The sequence below is a fragment of the Dermacentor andersoni genome, chromosome 9 (genome assembly GCF_023375885.2).
Source record: "Dermacentor andersoni chromosome 9, qqDerAnde1_hic_scaffold, whole genome shotgun sequence".
In the NCBI taxonomy this organism is placed as follows: domain Eukaryota; kingdom Metazoa; phylum Arthropoda; class Arachnida; order Ixodida; family Ixodidae; genus Dermacentor; species Dermacentor andersoni.
In genome coordinates, this window is record NC_092822.1 from 99,439,144 (window position 1) to 99,454,312 (window position 15,169).

The 15,169-nt window shown below is 46.8% G+C and overlaps 1 protein-coding gene across 1 annotated transcript; it reads right to left on the reverse strand.

Moving 5' to 3' along the window:
• Positions 1–210: 210 nt before the first annotated feature.
• On the reverse strand, positions 211–13,697 carry LOC140213332 (acetylcholinesterase-like). Its single transcript, XM_072284580.1, has 4 exons — positions 13,244–13,697; positions 5,680–5,969; positions 2,694–2,915; positions 211–540 (listed from the first exon to the last, which is right to left on the reverse strand). Exons 1-4 carry the CDS (start codon positions 13,695–13,697, stop codon positions 211–213), a joined length of 1,296 nt encoding a protein of 431 aa, XP_072140681.1.
• Positions 13,698–15,169: the final 1,472 nt, after the last annotated feature.

Here is a 15,169-nt window from a genome sequence, read left to right on the forward strand (position 1 = left end):
ACAGGAGTAGTGACACAGAATATCTCAAGATATGTATAGTTAATTTGACAGGAAATGATAGTTGAGCTGGTGTTTCGAAGTCAATATAGGGATGGTATTTTTCTGGTGACCTGTACAGTGTCCAAGATCTCAAGCGCCCGTCATTCCAAATTCCGTGGTCTTCCAACCAGTTGCACCTCTCTTTCTGCCGAGTACCCGGCGCCCGCACACTCACCCGTCTTTCAGAAATGCCGCAAGGGCCTCCACGTCAAGAAGAGGTTCGAAGAGGGTCTTTCCGGATCCTTCGGTGACGTAGTGGTAGCCCGCTTTTTGGGCGCCCTGGGCTATGCGGTGCGTGTCGCATCCGGACATGAGCATCGCCAGGAGGCGCACGATGTCCGACTCATTCTTCGGCTCGAACGCGTGCAGCAGGTTCCAGTAGACGGACGTTCCATTCGTGAAGAGGTACTTGAGCGTGCAATCGTAGAGCTGAACCACTGGCACGGCGCAGCCACTGGCGACGGCCCACGGCTTGATGTGTTCTCGGAAGAAGGCCCACATCTGCATGCAACGGCAACAGAAGCACGCGCTGCACCACGCTGAACACACCGAACGCGAGATAGTCGATGAACAAACATACGTACAGCGTCTCACAAAAGTAACGAGACCAGTACGAGTACCAGTGGATCTCAGCCCTCCTGGTCATGTCTTGCCGGTGCTTCGGAAATCTAGGCGTGTGTAAATATGAGGTGTTCTTGTGGATCATACAGCATTTTTGATAATCGCCTATGGCAGCTGATAGTGTAATTGTAGTCCTTGAACGCTATAGACTACTGGACGCGGCAGACATTAGTCACACGGAAAATGAAAATGCATAGAGAACTAATTAAGCAGAATCCAATAAACGTTTCATTATCTGCTTTACGGTGCATATGCAAATTTACGAATTGTGGCCGGTGAATTTGCAAGGCATATCCACATGGAACGAATTCTAGGGATGATATGGTTTTAAATATACGTGCCGTGAAAGTCGCGCTAAAATTAGACTATTGTTATACTTGTCTTATAAAACCGCAGTATTATGCATTGAAGCGCAATAATAACTTGAACGCCCACGCGTTTTATCGCATACTTTGGGAATGAATACCTAAAAACTGATGTCCTGAAAATTCTTTCTAAGCGGATATGCCTTTCGAACTCACCGGCTACAATTCGTAAATTGCAATATGCGCCACGAATGAAATAAATTATGAAGTTAATTATTGTACTTTATTAATTAGATAATTAAGTATTTCGATTTTTCCTGCAAGGAGTGTCCACCTCTTAGAGCAGTCCTGCTCAATGACTGGAACTGAGGAATCAGCACAGGCGATTTTTAAATTCTTGGTATGTTCTGAACAAAATGCCCAGTATACAGATACTATAGTTATCCTCTAAAACCCACGGCCCGGTCTTGTCTGCCCATTCTGTTCGTATGGGGTATTTCTTAAAAGCTACTTACAATCTGGTTATATGATACCCTTGTTTTTATTCAACGAATAGCTTACCGGTCAGAGTGTGCAATCATACACTGGTAACGAGGAAAGCGCCGCGGAAAAGTTTTGGTAAAATTTTTTTTAATCTGCAGTGAGGATGTAGTCGTAGGCTGGAAATATGCTGAAAACAGGGATAAGTGAGGGTCAAAGCGATTATACGCCGGCGTTGGCGGCAATGTTCCCCCGAGGGCTGCGGCGAGTAGTTGCAGCCCGGCGCACCTGAAACGGCACCACCTGTGCCGTTTCGTTTATGGTGCCGTCTACCTTTACTGAATCGTACTAACCTATTCTAGTGTTGGCACCCGTATACGGCACAGTTAGCCAATGAAATTGTATGTATATGTATACAGGGACAACGCAGTGCTAGGGGTACTCCCTCGCACACTCCCGCGCTCACAGAGGCACTCATGTGTCCCGCCATGCTATGAGGGATGCGAAGGCGCTGCCGCTCGACTTGTGGCCGCGAAAGTAGCGCCGCTGCTTGGCATGTTTTTTTTTCACTTCGTAATAGGCAGAGAATAAAGTACAACCGCATATTTAAATAAATACTGCGATTCTGAACAACAGGTATGCGACAGTTCATTACAGCCTACTTCCATACAGAAATCCCATTGACTACTTGGGTGGTTGCTTGAGCTAGTTGGTAATTCATGATCAGAAATAACGTACAGCGCGAAGAACAAGGACTGCGATCGACGACATACACAGCGCTGTGTATGTCGTCTGTCGCAGTCTTTGTCCTTCACGCTGTACGTTATTTTTGACCATGGACTACATCCGTGTTTCAGGGTTTCTCCATCACTTCGAGCCACTTACTTTCTATGCCAGTTTAAATTGTAATCTCTACCTAAATCGCGAAGCATGCTCGATTTCGTCTCTACAAATCATAGTTTTTCCATTTTCACCAAGATCTCATGACACGTTCAAGGCGGTTGTCAGTCGCTTTAGTTAAGACAATCGCTGTAGCGCCTGCCTCTTAGCCTCATTCATTCTGTGTGGTATATCGTGCAATTGCGAAGCTTACCAGAAAAAAAAAAGATTCATTTTTATTTTCAGTTCGAGAAGGTTAATAGGATGTAAGTAAGAAACTTGCCAGCATTTCACAAGAATTTAAGTCATTTGGTGAATGCGTGGTTAAGGCGTCGGCACTGCACCATAGAAGCCGCAGCCTTGACTAACCTCGTCGACATCGACGCCTGCTATGACTTCTTGCACCTGAAGGGCAGCGGCTTTAACCAGCCACTTGCTCGGGTCCCATCGAGGCATGAAGGGGAACGTCACGCTGGCCGCTGCTTCAAGCAGGTCTGGCAGCTCGGCATCCTGAACACAGGGCTCCAACTCCGACTCGTCTCCGCGGCAACCGAGAGCGCTGGCCAACTTTACCCACGTGTTGATGGTGTCCTGCGCCACCGGTTATCACGCTCTCTGTAGAGGCCATCTCTCTTTTTCTCCCTTTCGGGCAAAGAAAACAATTCCGATATGGTGAACGTGGTGTCAGTGTTTTGTGGCACTGTCGTTTTGGGAGACAACGCGCCTTCAGTGTGTGTGCGAAGCGATAGAACTGAACAAATGCGCTCGCGATAAATGTGTCAGCTTCAGGTTTTGAACCTTTGCAGAATGACCTCCTAGGTAATGTTCGCGGCTTTCATTTTATGCGCTAGCATTTGCGAGCAAAGATGTATGCTTCAAAGAGTACACCACGGCACGTTTCGTAAAGCTTAGCGCTGCATTGTCAAAATGAGCCATCGAAAAAATACGATCTCTCCATGTCGTTGAGAGTGCTCTTCCATGTGGCCACTTCATGGCGCTGACGTCAACTGAGACGGTACTGCCGTGGAGTTTCCAACGAATAGTAGAGTCAACCTTAGCGTAAAATTGCCAAAAATTAATCCAGCCTGTGAGCCCTTTATAGTTCGGCATGTTGCTTGAAATACCTATTTGTGGTTATCACATAGGATATGTAACGTCCTTGGACCTAGACATTGGCCATTAAGACCTACGTTGAAACTTGCCACTTCATATGTTAAATTTACAACCTACAAACTTACACTGGTACGTCCTACGTTAGAGTAGGCCAGCGTAATATGGGATCCTATAGACGGAAGGAAATAATCCGAATACAAAAAATACAGAGACGTGCAGCAAGTCATATAATGTCGAAGCACAACTGCGCAGATTCGATGACTAATGTAATATCTAAACCAAACTTTCCTCAACTCTTATTGCGGCGAAAAATAGTTGGATAAAAGCTTAATTTATTAATAAAAGGTCATTGATTTAGCTGTCGTGGTGGTCTATTAAGATGACGTGGTCTGTTACACCTAGCCGTGTTGACCGATATATGCCCACACAAGCGAAGATCGACGCATGTAATTACTCCCTCTTTTAGGGGACCACTGAAGACTGGAATAGGCGGCTTCATAATGTAACCAAAATTCCTCAGAACAGCTTGAAAAAAAACAACGCACCGGTCTATTGTACCTCAAGCAAAGCCTAACGGGACAAGTTTTATTGTGTACTAATACAACGCGTCAAAATATTTCTGCTGTTGCTATGTCAGAGGTCTCATGTTGGATGTGGAAATTTCGTTGTAAATCTACTGCACTCATATATGTCAACACGTACAGCTGTTAAGGATGTGTTTGGAGTCTGCCGTATATCTTTTAGATCGTTTTGCCTTTGCAGATATTCGAGTCTCGATATTTATTTTTATGAAGAGAGGTGTTGCTTCTGCTTTTTTGGATTCATGTTAAGCTCCTATTCTAATTCTACTAACAATTTTAATATTCCTTCCACCCTGTATCAGCCTTCAGCCTAATCAATAAAAAACAAATAAATAAATGGGAACACAGGGTAAAAACTACATTGCTGGGCTTCATTAGCAATAGGTCAGCCATTACGGAAATGTAACTTCTTAAATCTACATGGTCTTTGGAGAACAATGCGTTGCGCATTCATTTGATCAGAGAGCGAGATTCTCCTTAATATTAAGCTTTCTCACAAAAATAAACTTCAGTGTTTGATAGGGTTGGCAGGAGAGGATGTGAACTTTGTCCCTAAAGAGAGCGTTAACTTCGCCGGTGTACCCTCCATTATAAGAAGTTCTCACGCCAAACCGTACGCCAGCACACTTATTTCGTGCCCTGTAGCAGGGATAGTGTTCGTATCTAAGAGCCCTAAAGTTCTGAGAATCGAAATGGACACTGTTTCTCAGCATCTAGAGCTTTATAGTGTCAAGATCATTTCAGGAGCCCCCACTGCCTGTCCGAAAGTAATGTTCCCACGCGCTGGGGCCTGGGAATTTTTGATCGTGACTGTATTATACACTTTTCAGTTCACCTTTCAAGTCAGCTTCACAATCGCCTGAATTAGGTAACAAAAAAATAAAGAAAAGACTGCGTTAGAGTCAAGTAGCGGGTACCGTTAATCGACGAGCACTTCAGGAGAATAGAGCGTAACCAGCAGAACTATCAGCGTGCACTGAGGCAGACGAATCTAGCTCGTGCACTCTGAGCTTGCGATTGCACTTCGCTTTGCTGCTTTACTCATCACGGATCTCGCTGATTGATCGGATGAATTAATGAATTCCCTGCTTGACTTTAAAACTGTCTAGTGAGTGAACTTTTACATTTTTTATATAAAAACAAATGGTCAATATGGATATAAATACGCGGTCCAGATGTAACAATTACAACAATTACGGAAGTGTGTCGCACAGGCAGCTATTCGGCATGCAACGGCCCCAAGAATGAAAAAAAAGGATCCATGAATTACAAGGCGCACAGGAACCAATACCTATGTCTTCAGTTTTAATTGCTTGTAGATGAGTTGACTTAAAGAACTTCAATCCCATACTTTCACCTCAGCATTCAGCGATGCCCTAATTGAGGGTTCCTCATTCTGAGGCCATGTTCTCTGAAAGTCATGAACGTGCGCGAAATCAGAGAATGTAAGAAACGCTCGCGTGCCATATATTGGGTACGCGTCAACGAACCCCAAGTGGTCCGTGTCGTGCTAATGCAGGGTCCCCCCTATCGCATGCCTCATTATCAAATCGTAATTTTCGCATGCAAAACTCCAGAGTTGCAGTTTTTTTATGTTAAGAACGGGTGCCCGTAACTTGGCATAAATTTGGCAGGTAATAAGATCATAGTCAAGAACTTGCCGTGTTTGTCGGCAGGACGGATCCAAGAACTGGTCCCTCCAGCACGGCTCGCATGCAGCTCAGCTTCAGTGCTTGGACGGCTGCGGTCAGCACGTAGGCGCCGGAGCCGTGGCCCACGAGCATCACTCTCGACGGGTCGGCGTGAAACGCGGCGGCATTGTCCAGTGCCCAGTGGACAGCGACCATGGCGTCTCTGATGGCCAGGTCAGGATCCAACTCCACTGGACTTGTTCGGCCAAGGAAGCCGAGTACACCGAGTCTCACGTTCGGGGATATCACCACTGCACCGGCTGCGCATGTTGATTCACGCTACTGTCTTATCGATCTGACGAAACACCCAGGTGGTCAGCATCGGCGCGGTTCTGGCTTTGGTGCAATCAAGAACAGCGACGGCAACAGGTTCGGGAAGGGTGAAATATGGCTAACAAAAGCTATAGCGAAGATATTTTAGGGAAACAGATACTACCAATGCAGGGCCAGAGCATAAGGCTGGGAAAGCACAAAATTATAGTGCCGATATCATTCCTTGCAGAAATTCATTGATGAGCCTTTTGATAAGGAACTTCTGGAGTCGAAGGAAGGTCATGGGCCCAGGATTTGTTTATTCGGTTCTTGTAATGGGGTAATGACTACAGCAGCGGGTTGTTTCTGTTGTGCAGCATCCAGGTCTCCTTATAAGTTATCGCGAACGGGAATTTCTATTTTGCACAAAAATATATCTTAAAAAGCGTAGAATGGGCCTGAAAGGCGTTGCAGAAAAGATGTTGTGGTGTTACGGAAAGTTAAAAGCTTCGAAGTCCCGTGTAATAGTGATATGAATTGTCAGGACGATTAAAAGTTCCTTGTCATAGGTCATCTTAGCATCATCATCATCTTCTGCTTATTTTATGTACGCTGCAGGACAGAAGCCTCTTCCATCGATTTCCACTGATACCTCTCTTTTTGCACCAGCTCGCAGCATCTTATGCCTGCAAATTTCCTAATTTTGCCACATCACTCCGTTCTCTGACATACCTGCCTGCGCTTCCTTGCTCTTAGGACTTCGCCTTAAAACGCCTGTAAAAAGACCTCACCATTAATTTTATTTATGCGCTCGAAATCGCAAAGCACCGTTCAGGAAGCGTTCTAACAAATTATTTTTAAAACGGTCTTCTAGTATCCAAGAAAGAAGCAAAACTAATATTAGTAAATCCTGGTTGGCTGGTCAGTTACTCTCTCGCATTTGACGTCGTTGGCTTATAATTTACCGAGTAGACACGCTACGTGGATGACGTCATCTCGCTGGTGAGCCGGTTGGTTCCTGCAGGAGGGCGCGTGGACTCTCCACGCGATAGCCTCACAGGCCCCGTGTCTCAGATAATCCGGCGTTGGCGTAGGACGTTCTTTCGGCAAAAAGATTTTCGAACCAGCCATACCCAGGCCCTCCATGTGGCGCAAGGAAGTTACTGAACTAATTTAATTTCTCAATCTAAAATACGTAGAAAAATCGTAAAATACGACTTACACCCAACCTACAGACATGATAGCGTCGGATTGTAATTTGACTATATGAGAAAACATAACTCTGTTACGCGAAAACTCAAATAAATCTCTTTTCCAGCGTTTCTACCATTCGCGAACGAGACGCGGTGTCCGCCATCTGTGGGCGCGGGCGCGCGGGTCTCTCGGGGCCCACGGAGCGGCGCACCCGGTTCCTTGCAATACCTCCGGCTGGCGCTTGCCTCTGTCGCATCGTGGCCCACGCAAGAGGCCGCGTTTCTACCAGAAAGGGCACCTTCGTGCATATCGTTTGCGGCCATCGTTTCCCGGAAAACATTACGGTTACATAAGCTCCAGTTGCCGGGCAGCGTGAAAAGCAGACAGGGATCTGCGATAAGTTCTACGAATGCTAACGCGCACTACAGAAGCTCATGCACGTCCACTGCCCCACCGTCCAGCTTGCCTACGGTGGTGTTCGCGTTATCGTGATCGAACGACCTATATAATTCGAAAAAGAACTAAGAGTCGGCATAAACCGTAGATTTTCTTACAGATAATAAGCGATGAAACGTTAATGTTAGTATGTACAGCAACTGCTAGTAGGGCGGTTCAGTCAACGTTCAGTCAGAGGCAAAGATCCTGGGTGCTCGGCCTCGCTCATAACAACCCCCCCCCCCCCCCCCAAGATATATACACGTGCTTTAATCACTTTATTAAAAGCCCATCTTTATTATTACGAGGTCATGCAGGTGAACTGGAAATTGCTATATGTACGGTTGTCTTAACTTTTAGGTCATGTCTCGTACAGGTGGCATGCCAGAAGGCGAAATCAAGGGCTTGAATCGTCCTAGCGGTCATAAACAGCTCCGAAGCCGTGCAGGAGGCTTCTTATATCCGTGTCACACGTGCATAGAAAATGGCAATATGTTACCATTCTATTAAATTACCTAAAGCCATTTTTTTCGGCGGAGCTGCCACGTATCCAAATTGATTGACATCTGACTGATTGATGACGGCGTCTTGTGAACTGAACTTATTGTATTAATGAAATATTAAATATGGGCTTATAGATTTATTCGGCCTGCATAAATATTTAAATGTAAAAAAAAGCACCGTATGGGCCGGTTAGCTTGACTTTATTGCTGCCCTTTACAATCGACTATAGCAACAGTGCTCAAGGCTTGCAAAACCTGAAGCCCAGCATCATCATCATCATCATCAACATCATCATCCAGGTTATGCCCACTGCAGGGCAAAGGCCTCTCCCATACTTTTCCAACTACCCCGGTCATGTACTAATTGTGGCCATGTTGTCCCTGCAAACTTCTTAATCTCATCCGCCCACCTAACTTTCTGCCGCCGTCTGCTACGCTTTCCTTCCCTTGGAATCCATTCCGTAACTCTTAATGACCATCGGTTATCTTCCCTCCTCATTACGTGTCCTGCCCATGCCCATTTCTTTTTCTTGATTTCAACTAAAATATCATTGACTCGCGTTTGTTCCCTCACCCAAGCTGCGTTGATATGTCTGCTCAAAAAAAAAAAAAAAATCGCAGAATTTCGAAGGATGCAAGAGCAATGAGCAGTTGTAAGACGTCAATCCATGAGATTTAACTTCAGGTCATCTTGAACGCGTTAAACCTGGCCGCTTGGCTACCATGCCGAGCACTACAGCCAGATTACGTTAGAGCTTTCCTCTCAGCCAGCGATGGTCTAAAGACACCTTGCACAATTTGGGAGAAGTAGACTTCGAAAAGTACTTTGTAGCGTGAGCTACGCTGGCCGAGGTTGAGCTGTTTCGCGTGGCTCCTGGAGAGCCGCGCTGCGAATGCGCGAGGAGCAGTGACGTCACAAGGCGCACAGCTGGCACGCCGTAGCCGCCGCCGCCACCGCCTTGCGCGCCTCAAAGGTCTGCACATTCCAGAGGAGTGACGTCATAGCCGCGGCAGACGCACTGGTGCCGGCGCGTGCCCAGTTGTGCGCTTCCGTTGCGCAGTAGCCGCTTGATAGCGACTCTCATTTGGTGTGCATGCGCAGAGGTATCAGTGGGGGTCTACACATAGCGGGGCGTTTGCCATTGTGGTATAGCCATGGGGAAGGAGAGCGATATTGCTGCTCAGCGGCGCAGCAAAGCGGAGAAGCTTAACTCATCGGATCCCGAAGTAGTTGCCTGGCAATTAGCGGTTGAACGTAGGAAGAACGAACAGAAGAAGGCTAAACGTGCTGCAGAGACACCGGAGCAAAGGGAGGAACGTCTAGCAAAGCGGCGTCGCCAGGAGGCTGGGCCACGTGCCTCAGCTCACGCTACGCATATCCTGGCATAGCCGAGCAAGCCACTGCTAATTTTTGGTGCCTCACCAGCCACGCTGGGCTACATCGTCGAATTTTCCGTCACAGTGACCTGCAGATCGTAAACGCCGCAATGACCGAGGAAAGTTGTTGCATAAAAAATGCTATGTAGATTGAAGGCACCTTTCGGAAATTAAATGAAGCGAAGGTTTCGTAAAGTGGTTGATAAAAAAATGTTATAAATTTGAGCATTTAATTACTGCCGCACACGCAAGTGCTCTCGTGCGCCCCTGCTATACAATGTGGCCGCTCCTATAGCGCCTTGTATTCCTCTATTTCTTCTCATTTATTTTAAACGTACCGACCACTTCGTGTCCAATCCTCGTTGTGAACATGTGCAAAATATTATGGAAATCATCATCAGCCCCAACACGTGCTGATCATCTGAAAGAGGTAGTTGGCCTTGGTACAGAAGTATATGTGTGATTGTGGCCCAATGGTTAGGAAAGTAAGCGTGGAAAGGATGGCGCTGTTAAAGGTATTGTTCTTGATGACCTAGATTTGCTGCTATGAGGATGCTTAGGTATCATCGGTTTTATCACTGAGTAATTTCACAAAAAACAAGGCCATGTAGCCTGGGCAACTCGTATAGTAGTAAAGAATGTTAATTATGTCCCGCATGCGAACTATTCGGCAAAACAGCAGCAGCCAGTCAGCAGCCATGGCCAGAAAAGTCCGGGAACTTTCGAAAAACAAGCTTTAGGACTCGCCGTCGCACTCTACCGCTTGTTTCGCTGCGGGAGACGAGGCAACCTTAGAGCTCTTTTCAATTGGCATTTCAACACTAAACGAAATTAATAGGGATCTCTGTACAGCCTATGTACAACATCTCAAAGACACCTAGCTGAATATGCCTCCAACTTCAGATATAGAAGACTACATGAGAGAGTTTCTTGCCGTTACTGGGTTCCCTCAAGAAGGGTTGACAGTTGCCGATTCCTGGTGTTGCCTCCTAAAAAAGATCATGCAGATAACTGATGTGTCATCAGTTGGCAACCCAGCAGCGACTCCAGAACAGCATTCGGGTCTCTAGGCACGTGACGAGTACGTCATAGACCACCTCTATATAACCCCGTGGAGCGAGCAATAAACGTTTCATTTTTCTACGTTCACTGTGTAGTTCTTTGTGTGTCGGGGCGCGACATATCAGTAGCCGCAACTATAAGAGAAGGTAAACTGAGGTTGTGCGACTCCGCTGTTGCATTTTCAAAGCACGTACGTGAATATACAGTTTACGTTCTCCTAACGCTTGAGTACTATTCGGTTTCTTAAATAATGTCGAATTTCGTTTGTTTGAATTGCGAACACATCTTCGATGTTTCAATTTTTTTTTGCCTTTAAGCAACCTTGGTATGTAGCTATTATGTGCCGCTCTTCAATGACCTCCTTTGATGCCAACTTGGGTCGCTGGATATGTGCTAATGTGTAAGTGCCGCTTATCGATGATCGGCTGACACAAACTTGCGTCACAAGGTATTTGCCATTGAGTATGTGTCATTCATCAATAAGCCACCTTGATGCTAACTTGGGTCAATGGGTACGTGTTATTGTGTATGTGCCGCCCGCCGTAATAATCAATATCTGTAGCATATCATCAACAATTACCCACCAATTATAAGATCGACAGCTAACAGTATTAGAGCTACGAATAATTTGTAATGCATTGATGCACGTAGCATATCATCAACAATTACCCACCAATCATAAATATACGGCTAATAGTATTCGAGTCACCAATGATTTCTAATGCATAGATGCATCACTATTTCTTTAGTTGTTTTAGGGGGTCGCTTGCTAAAACCGCAGGCAACGAAACATGTTACGCTAGTATCGCGTATATCTTTGCAGCCGTAATATAGTCAAGTGCATTACTTTGGCATCGTTGTGTAGAGGAAAGAATCCTTTACTCCAACATGCATGTGTCGTGTGTGCTGATGCCGCTGTTGTGCCGTTACTCATGACGCAATCGGAGCCACATTTAGCCTCGCGTGCGGCGTTCAGAGAGCCGTACCTCGGCAGTAAATTTCTCCATGCGAGCAGGAATGGCTGGACTTGAGAGAGCTTACTAAGCCACAATCGCTATTATTTGCCAAACTCGAACTGGCGCACATCAAGGGTTATAAGGACTACAAACGTGCAATTTTTCTCATAAATTTCACGCTTGCTCGGTGATTGCGCCCCAGCTCTCGACACGTAGGGCCCAGAAACGGCGCGAACACACTTTGGCAGCAAGACAGACGGATACCATACCAGTCTGACCACAGCGGAACCGGTTCGTCTCCATAGGGAGCTCAAGCCAAGAGCATTATCTCAATCCAACTACAAATGCGGCAAGTTCGAGCCGTGCAGGGAAGTCTCGGATGTCAGCAGTATCGGGGGGCTCATTTCGGCCCCCTGGGGCCCAATGAACCTCCAGAAAACGAACAGGGTCACTGCGTATAGGGAGGGAGCACGAGTGCAAAATTACATGATCCGACTTGCGAGTTTTGTAACGCGTGAATAAATGTAACTTGTGGGTTTGGTTACGTAATTTGCGCCCCCCCCCCCCCATCCTAGTGTCTCTATACACTTTATGCAGCGCGCACCAGACCTTAGACGTACCCAACTTCGCCTGCCAGCCGGATTTTTTTTTTTCATGTGGAATGCGCATGCAAACAAACAAGAGCTGCACGAGGTCGGACTGCGCACGTGAACATAAACCACTGTGAAAAAGACGCATGCTATATGCATGTGACCTTCCATGTTGCACAACGCCGGCTGCCAACGTTCAGCAAAGCTCCACTGGTTGCAACTGCAGCTTGGTATTCTTAGAGTACAGTTTGTTTACAATAAATCAAAAAGCTTTTGCCCATAAGGGAACCGCTTGGAGCTGAAAGTTAACAATAAACTGTTTTTTTTTTTTACGCAATAAAACCTCAGTTTCCATGCCCCGCCTACGCTACGGTTTCTAGAGTACGCATTTTGCAGTACAACAAGTTCTCGCGAACAAATTAAATAACCAACAATATTAAGGCTCCGACATTAAGACTGCATACCTGGCATCCTCAAAATGACAATAATATTTGAGGCATCAGCAATGTTTATTGTAATCTTCGTGCTCATGTCGCACATATAACGTCTCAGTGTTCGTCTTGTTTGTGGCCGGCAACTGCTTCAACCACTTCGTGACTGTGTTCGGCGCGCTCGACAAATGCTGCTGTTTGCACCTCGCCAAAACTGGCGCGGCCGACGCGTCGTCTACACATACCAATTTCCAGTTGACACGCTGTACGTTGTACGAATAGGCAGTCGTTTTTTTTATCAACCAGCCCCCTAAGAGACACTTATTGCGCTCTTCCGTGTCCACTATAGCACACGTGAAACTTTTTTGCCGTTGCCTCCCCCTTCTTTAAATCCCTCACCTCCCTTCCCTTTACAGATTGGCTAACCGAACACCCGACTTGTTAGCCTCCGTTACTTGATTCGCTCTCTATTTTTTCAGCTTTATTTACTCTACCGTGGTCGTAGCAAAGCGCTCGTACTATTTTCGGCCGCCGATTGCGGGCTACAATAGCTGTGGAGCCTTCCTATTCACTTGCTGCCAGCGCTACAAGCAAGGTGAGCGCGAAGAGAAGGCCTCGTACTCGCGCGTTTCATTTAATAAAAGCGCTGTGTGTACTAGGTCGGTCTATTGCGTTGCGGACACGATGTCGCTGCGTAATCTACGTGCTATGACGTTATACTGTGACTCCCTTACCCTTAGCAGCCAGCTGCTCCCATTCGGGCACATTGTTGGAGCCCCGCGAGAACCAGTCCTGCGTCATGGCCAGCAGCAGGGGTTTCTTGGCAGCGCTCACCGGTTCCCACACGTTCACGCGCAGGCAGTCCTCGCGGCCGAACAGGGTATCCTTGACCAGCTGGGCGCACGGCGGACTCCACTCAGTGGCATCCAAAGCGACGTGACTGCTTGCTTTGGCGGCCGGCTGTGCGGAGGCAAAGCGCTTGCTTCCACTTCCAAAGTGAGCGTAGGGCACGCCAAGCCAGCGGTGGAGCCTCACGCCGTAGGCGTCCACTGACCCGCCTTTCAGTTTGCCGGCGGTGGTGATCACCTGGTCGGGATCGAAAGACGACTTCAGCTCACGCGTATGGAACAGTCCTGACCCTAAGCTAAGGAGAGTTGGCATACACTGTCGATAGTTTGCACGTGTCATTACGGTGTGCCGGGCTAGTACTCAAACGTGGCTCTCACGATGATGGCAGTGCAATAAATCATGACGCATACGAAAAACAGTCTTGCTGTCTTTTTCGCAGTGACCGTCTTTCATCGGGTCACCACTGTCACTTGTTTATCTCTCAATTAAAGGCGCATCTGTCGTGCCAACTCTTTTTCTCGTTTACGCAGCATCTGGACGCGCTAGTACCCTAAGATGGCGGCCAGCATGACGTCAGCGCAAACCATATATGAAGTTTTCTGCAGAAGCACCCAAAGGGATATTCGGTGCTAGCGCATACGGGACCTGAAATTAAGGAGGCTGTCCCAGCATGATAAGAATCACGGAGCAAGAAAATACACAAGGTCAGAATACATCCCGCGGCCAGCCTTCGCAAGCGAACTCCCTGAGAAGCCAATCCCTCGTTTCTTTACTAGCAGTATCGGGCCAACACGCAATGTATGAGACACAGCACGCGGAGGTAGAATGTTTGGTTCACGATAGAGTCTCAACGATGTGCCCTTGCTCGGCTGCCCTGCCGCTGCTCTGTCGGCAGAGCTGGAGTACTAAAACCTTACGCGCGCTCTCATATGACGGCACCTAGCTGCTAGGCCAATACGCTTGGCTTCAATTGTGTGGCGCGATGCTATCTTCTAATTGATTGCTTTCTCCACGAGCATAATGGGTATTGCATAGATTTGCCTTAACTTCGTCTTTCTTGCTTCGCACGGCTTTGTGACTGCAAATTAACAAGTTTTTTCAACAACATATTGCGTCATAAGTACGACAGTTCTCGATACTATTGCACGTGCGAAGAAACTTCATGCCTTCATGCGCTTAGAAATTGTGATTGCTTGGAAATTTGGAAAGATGTCGCGCATTGAACGCGCACACAAGAACGTTTAAAGTCACAAGCTCCGACACAAGGTAAAACTCATGTGCTGTCCATCACTCCCACGGGAGCTGGGCGATATCGCAGCGCCCTAGTTCTCTCTAACAATTTTATTTGTAAACTCTATAGTAAACCGTTTTGAAGGCGCCGTCGCAGCGATGCACCTAAGGTGTCAAATAATGTCTTCGCATATAACTTTGCCGCGATAAAATCGAGTTTGACTGTTTGTTCAGCATGCGGGACATGCCAAATCAGTTCGTCAGAATCCCGTATAAAGTGGAGGAAGATTCGTGATAGAAAAATATTATTGAATGATAATTTAGCGGTAAATGCAAAATAAATGCCTTAGCGACAGCTCCTCGAGGTCCCGCCTTAAGCGTTTAAGCCGGGTTCAGCACATTGCAAAGCGTTGTTCAGGAGCTCACTCGACACATGTCCTGCCTCTTCGAAGAGCGAAGTGCAACATAACATAGTGCGGAGTAAACCACCATCGCGGTATATATATATATATTGTCACGTGGTGGTGACGTTCAAGAACACAGTAGCAATACTGTGAAGAACAAAACTAACTTTTATTGGG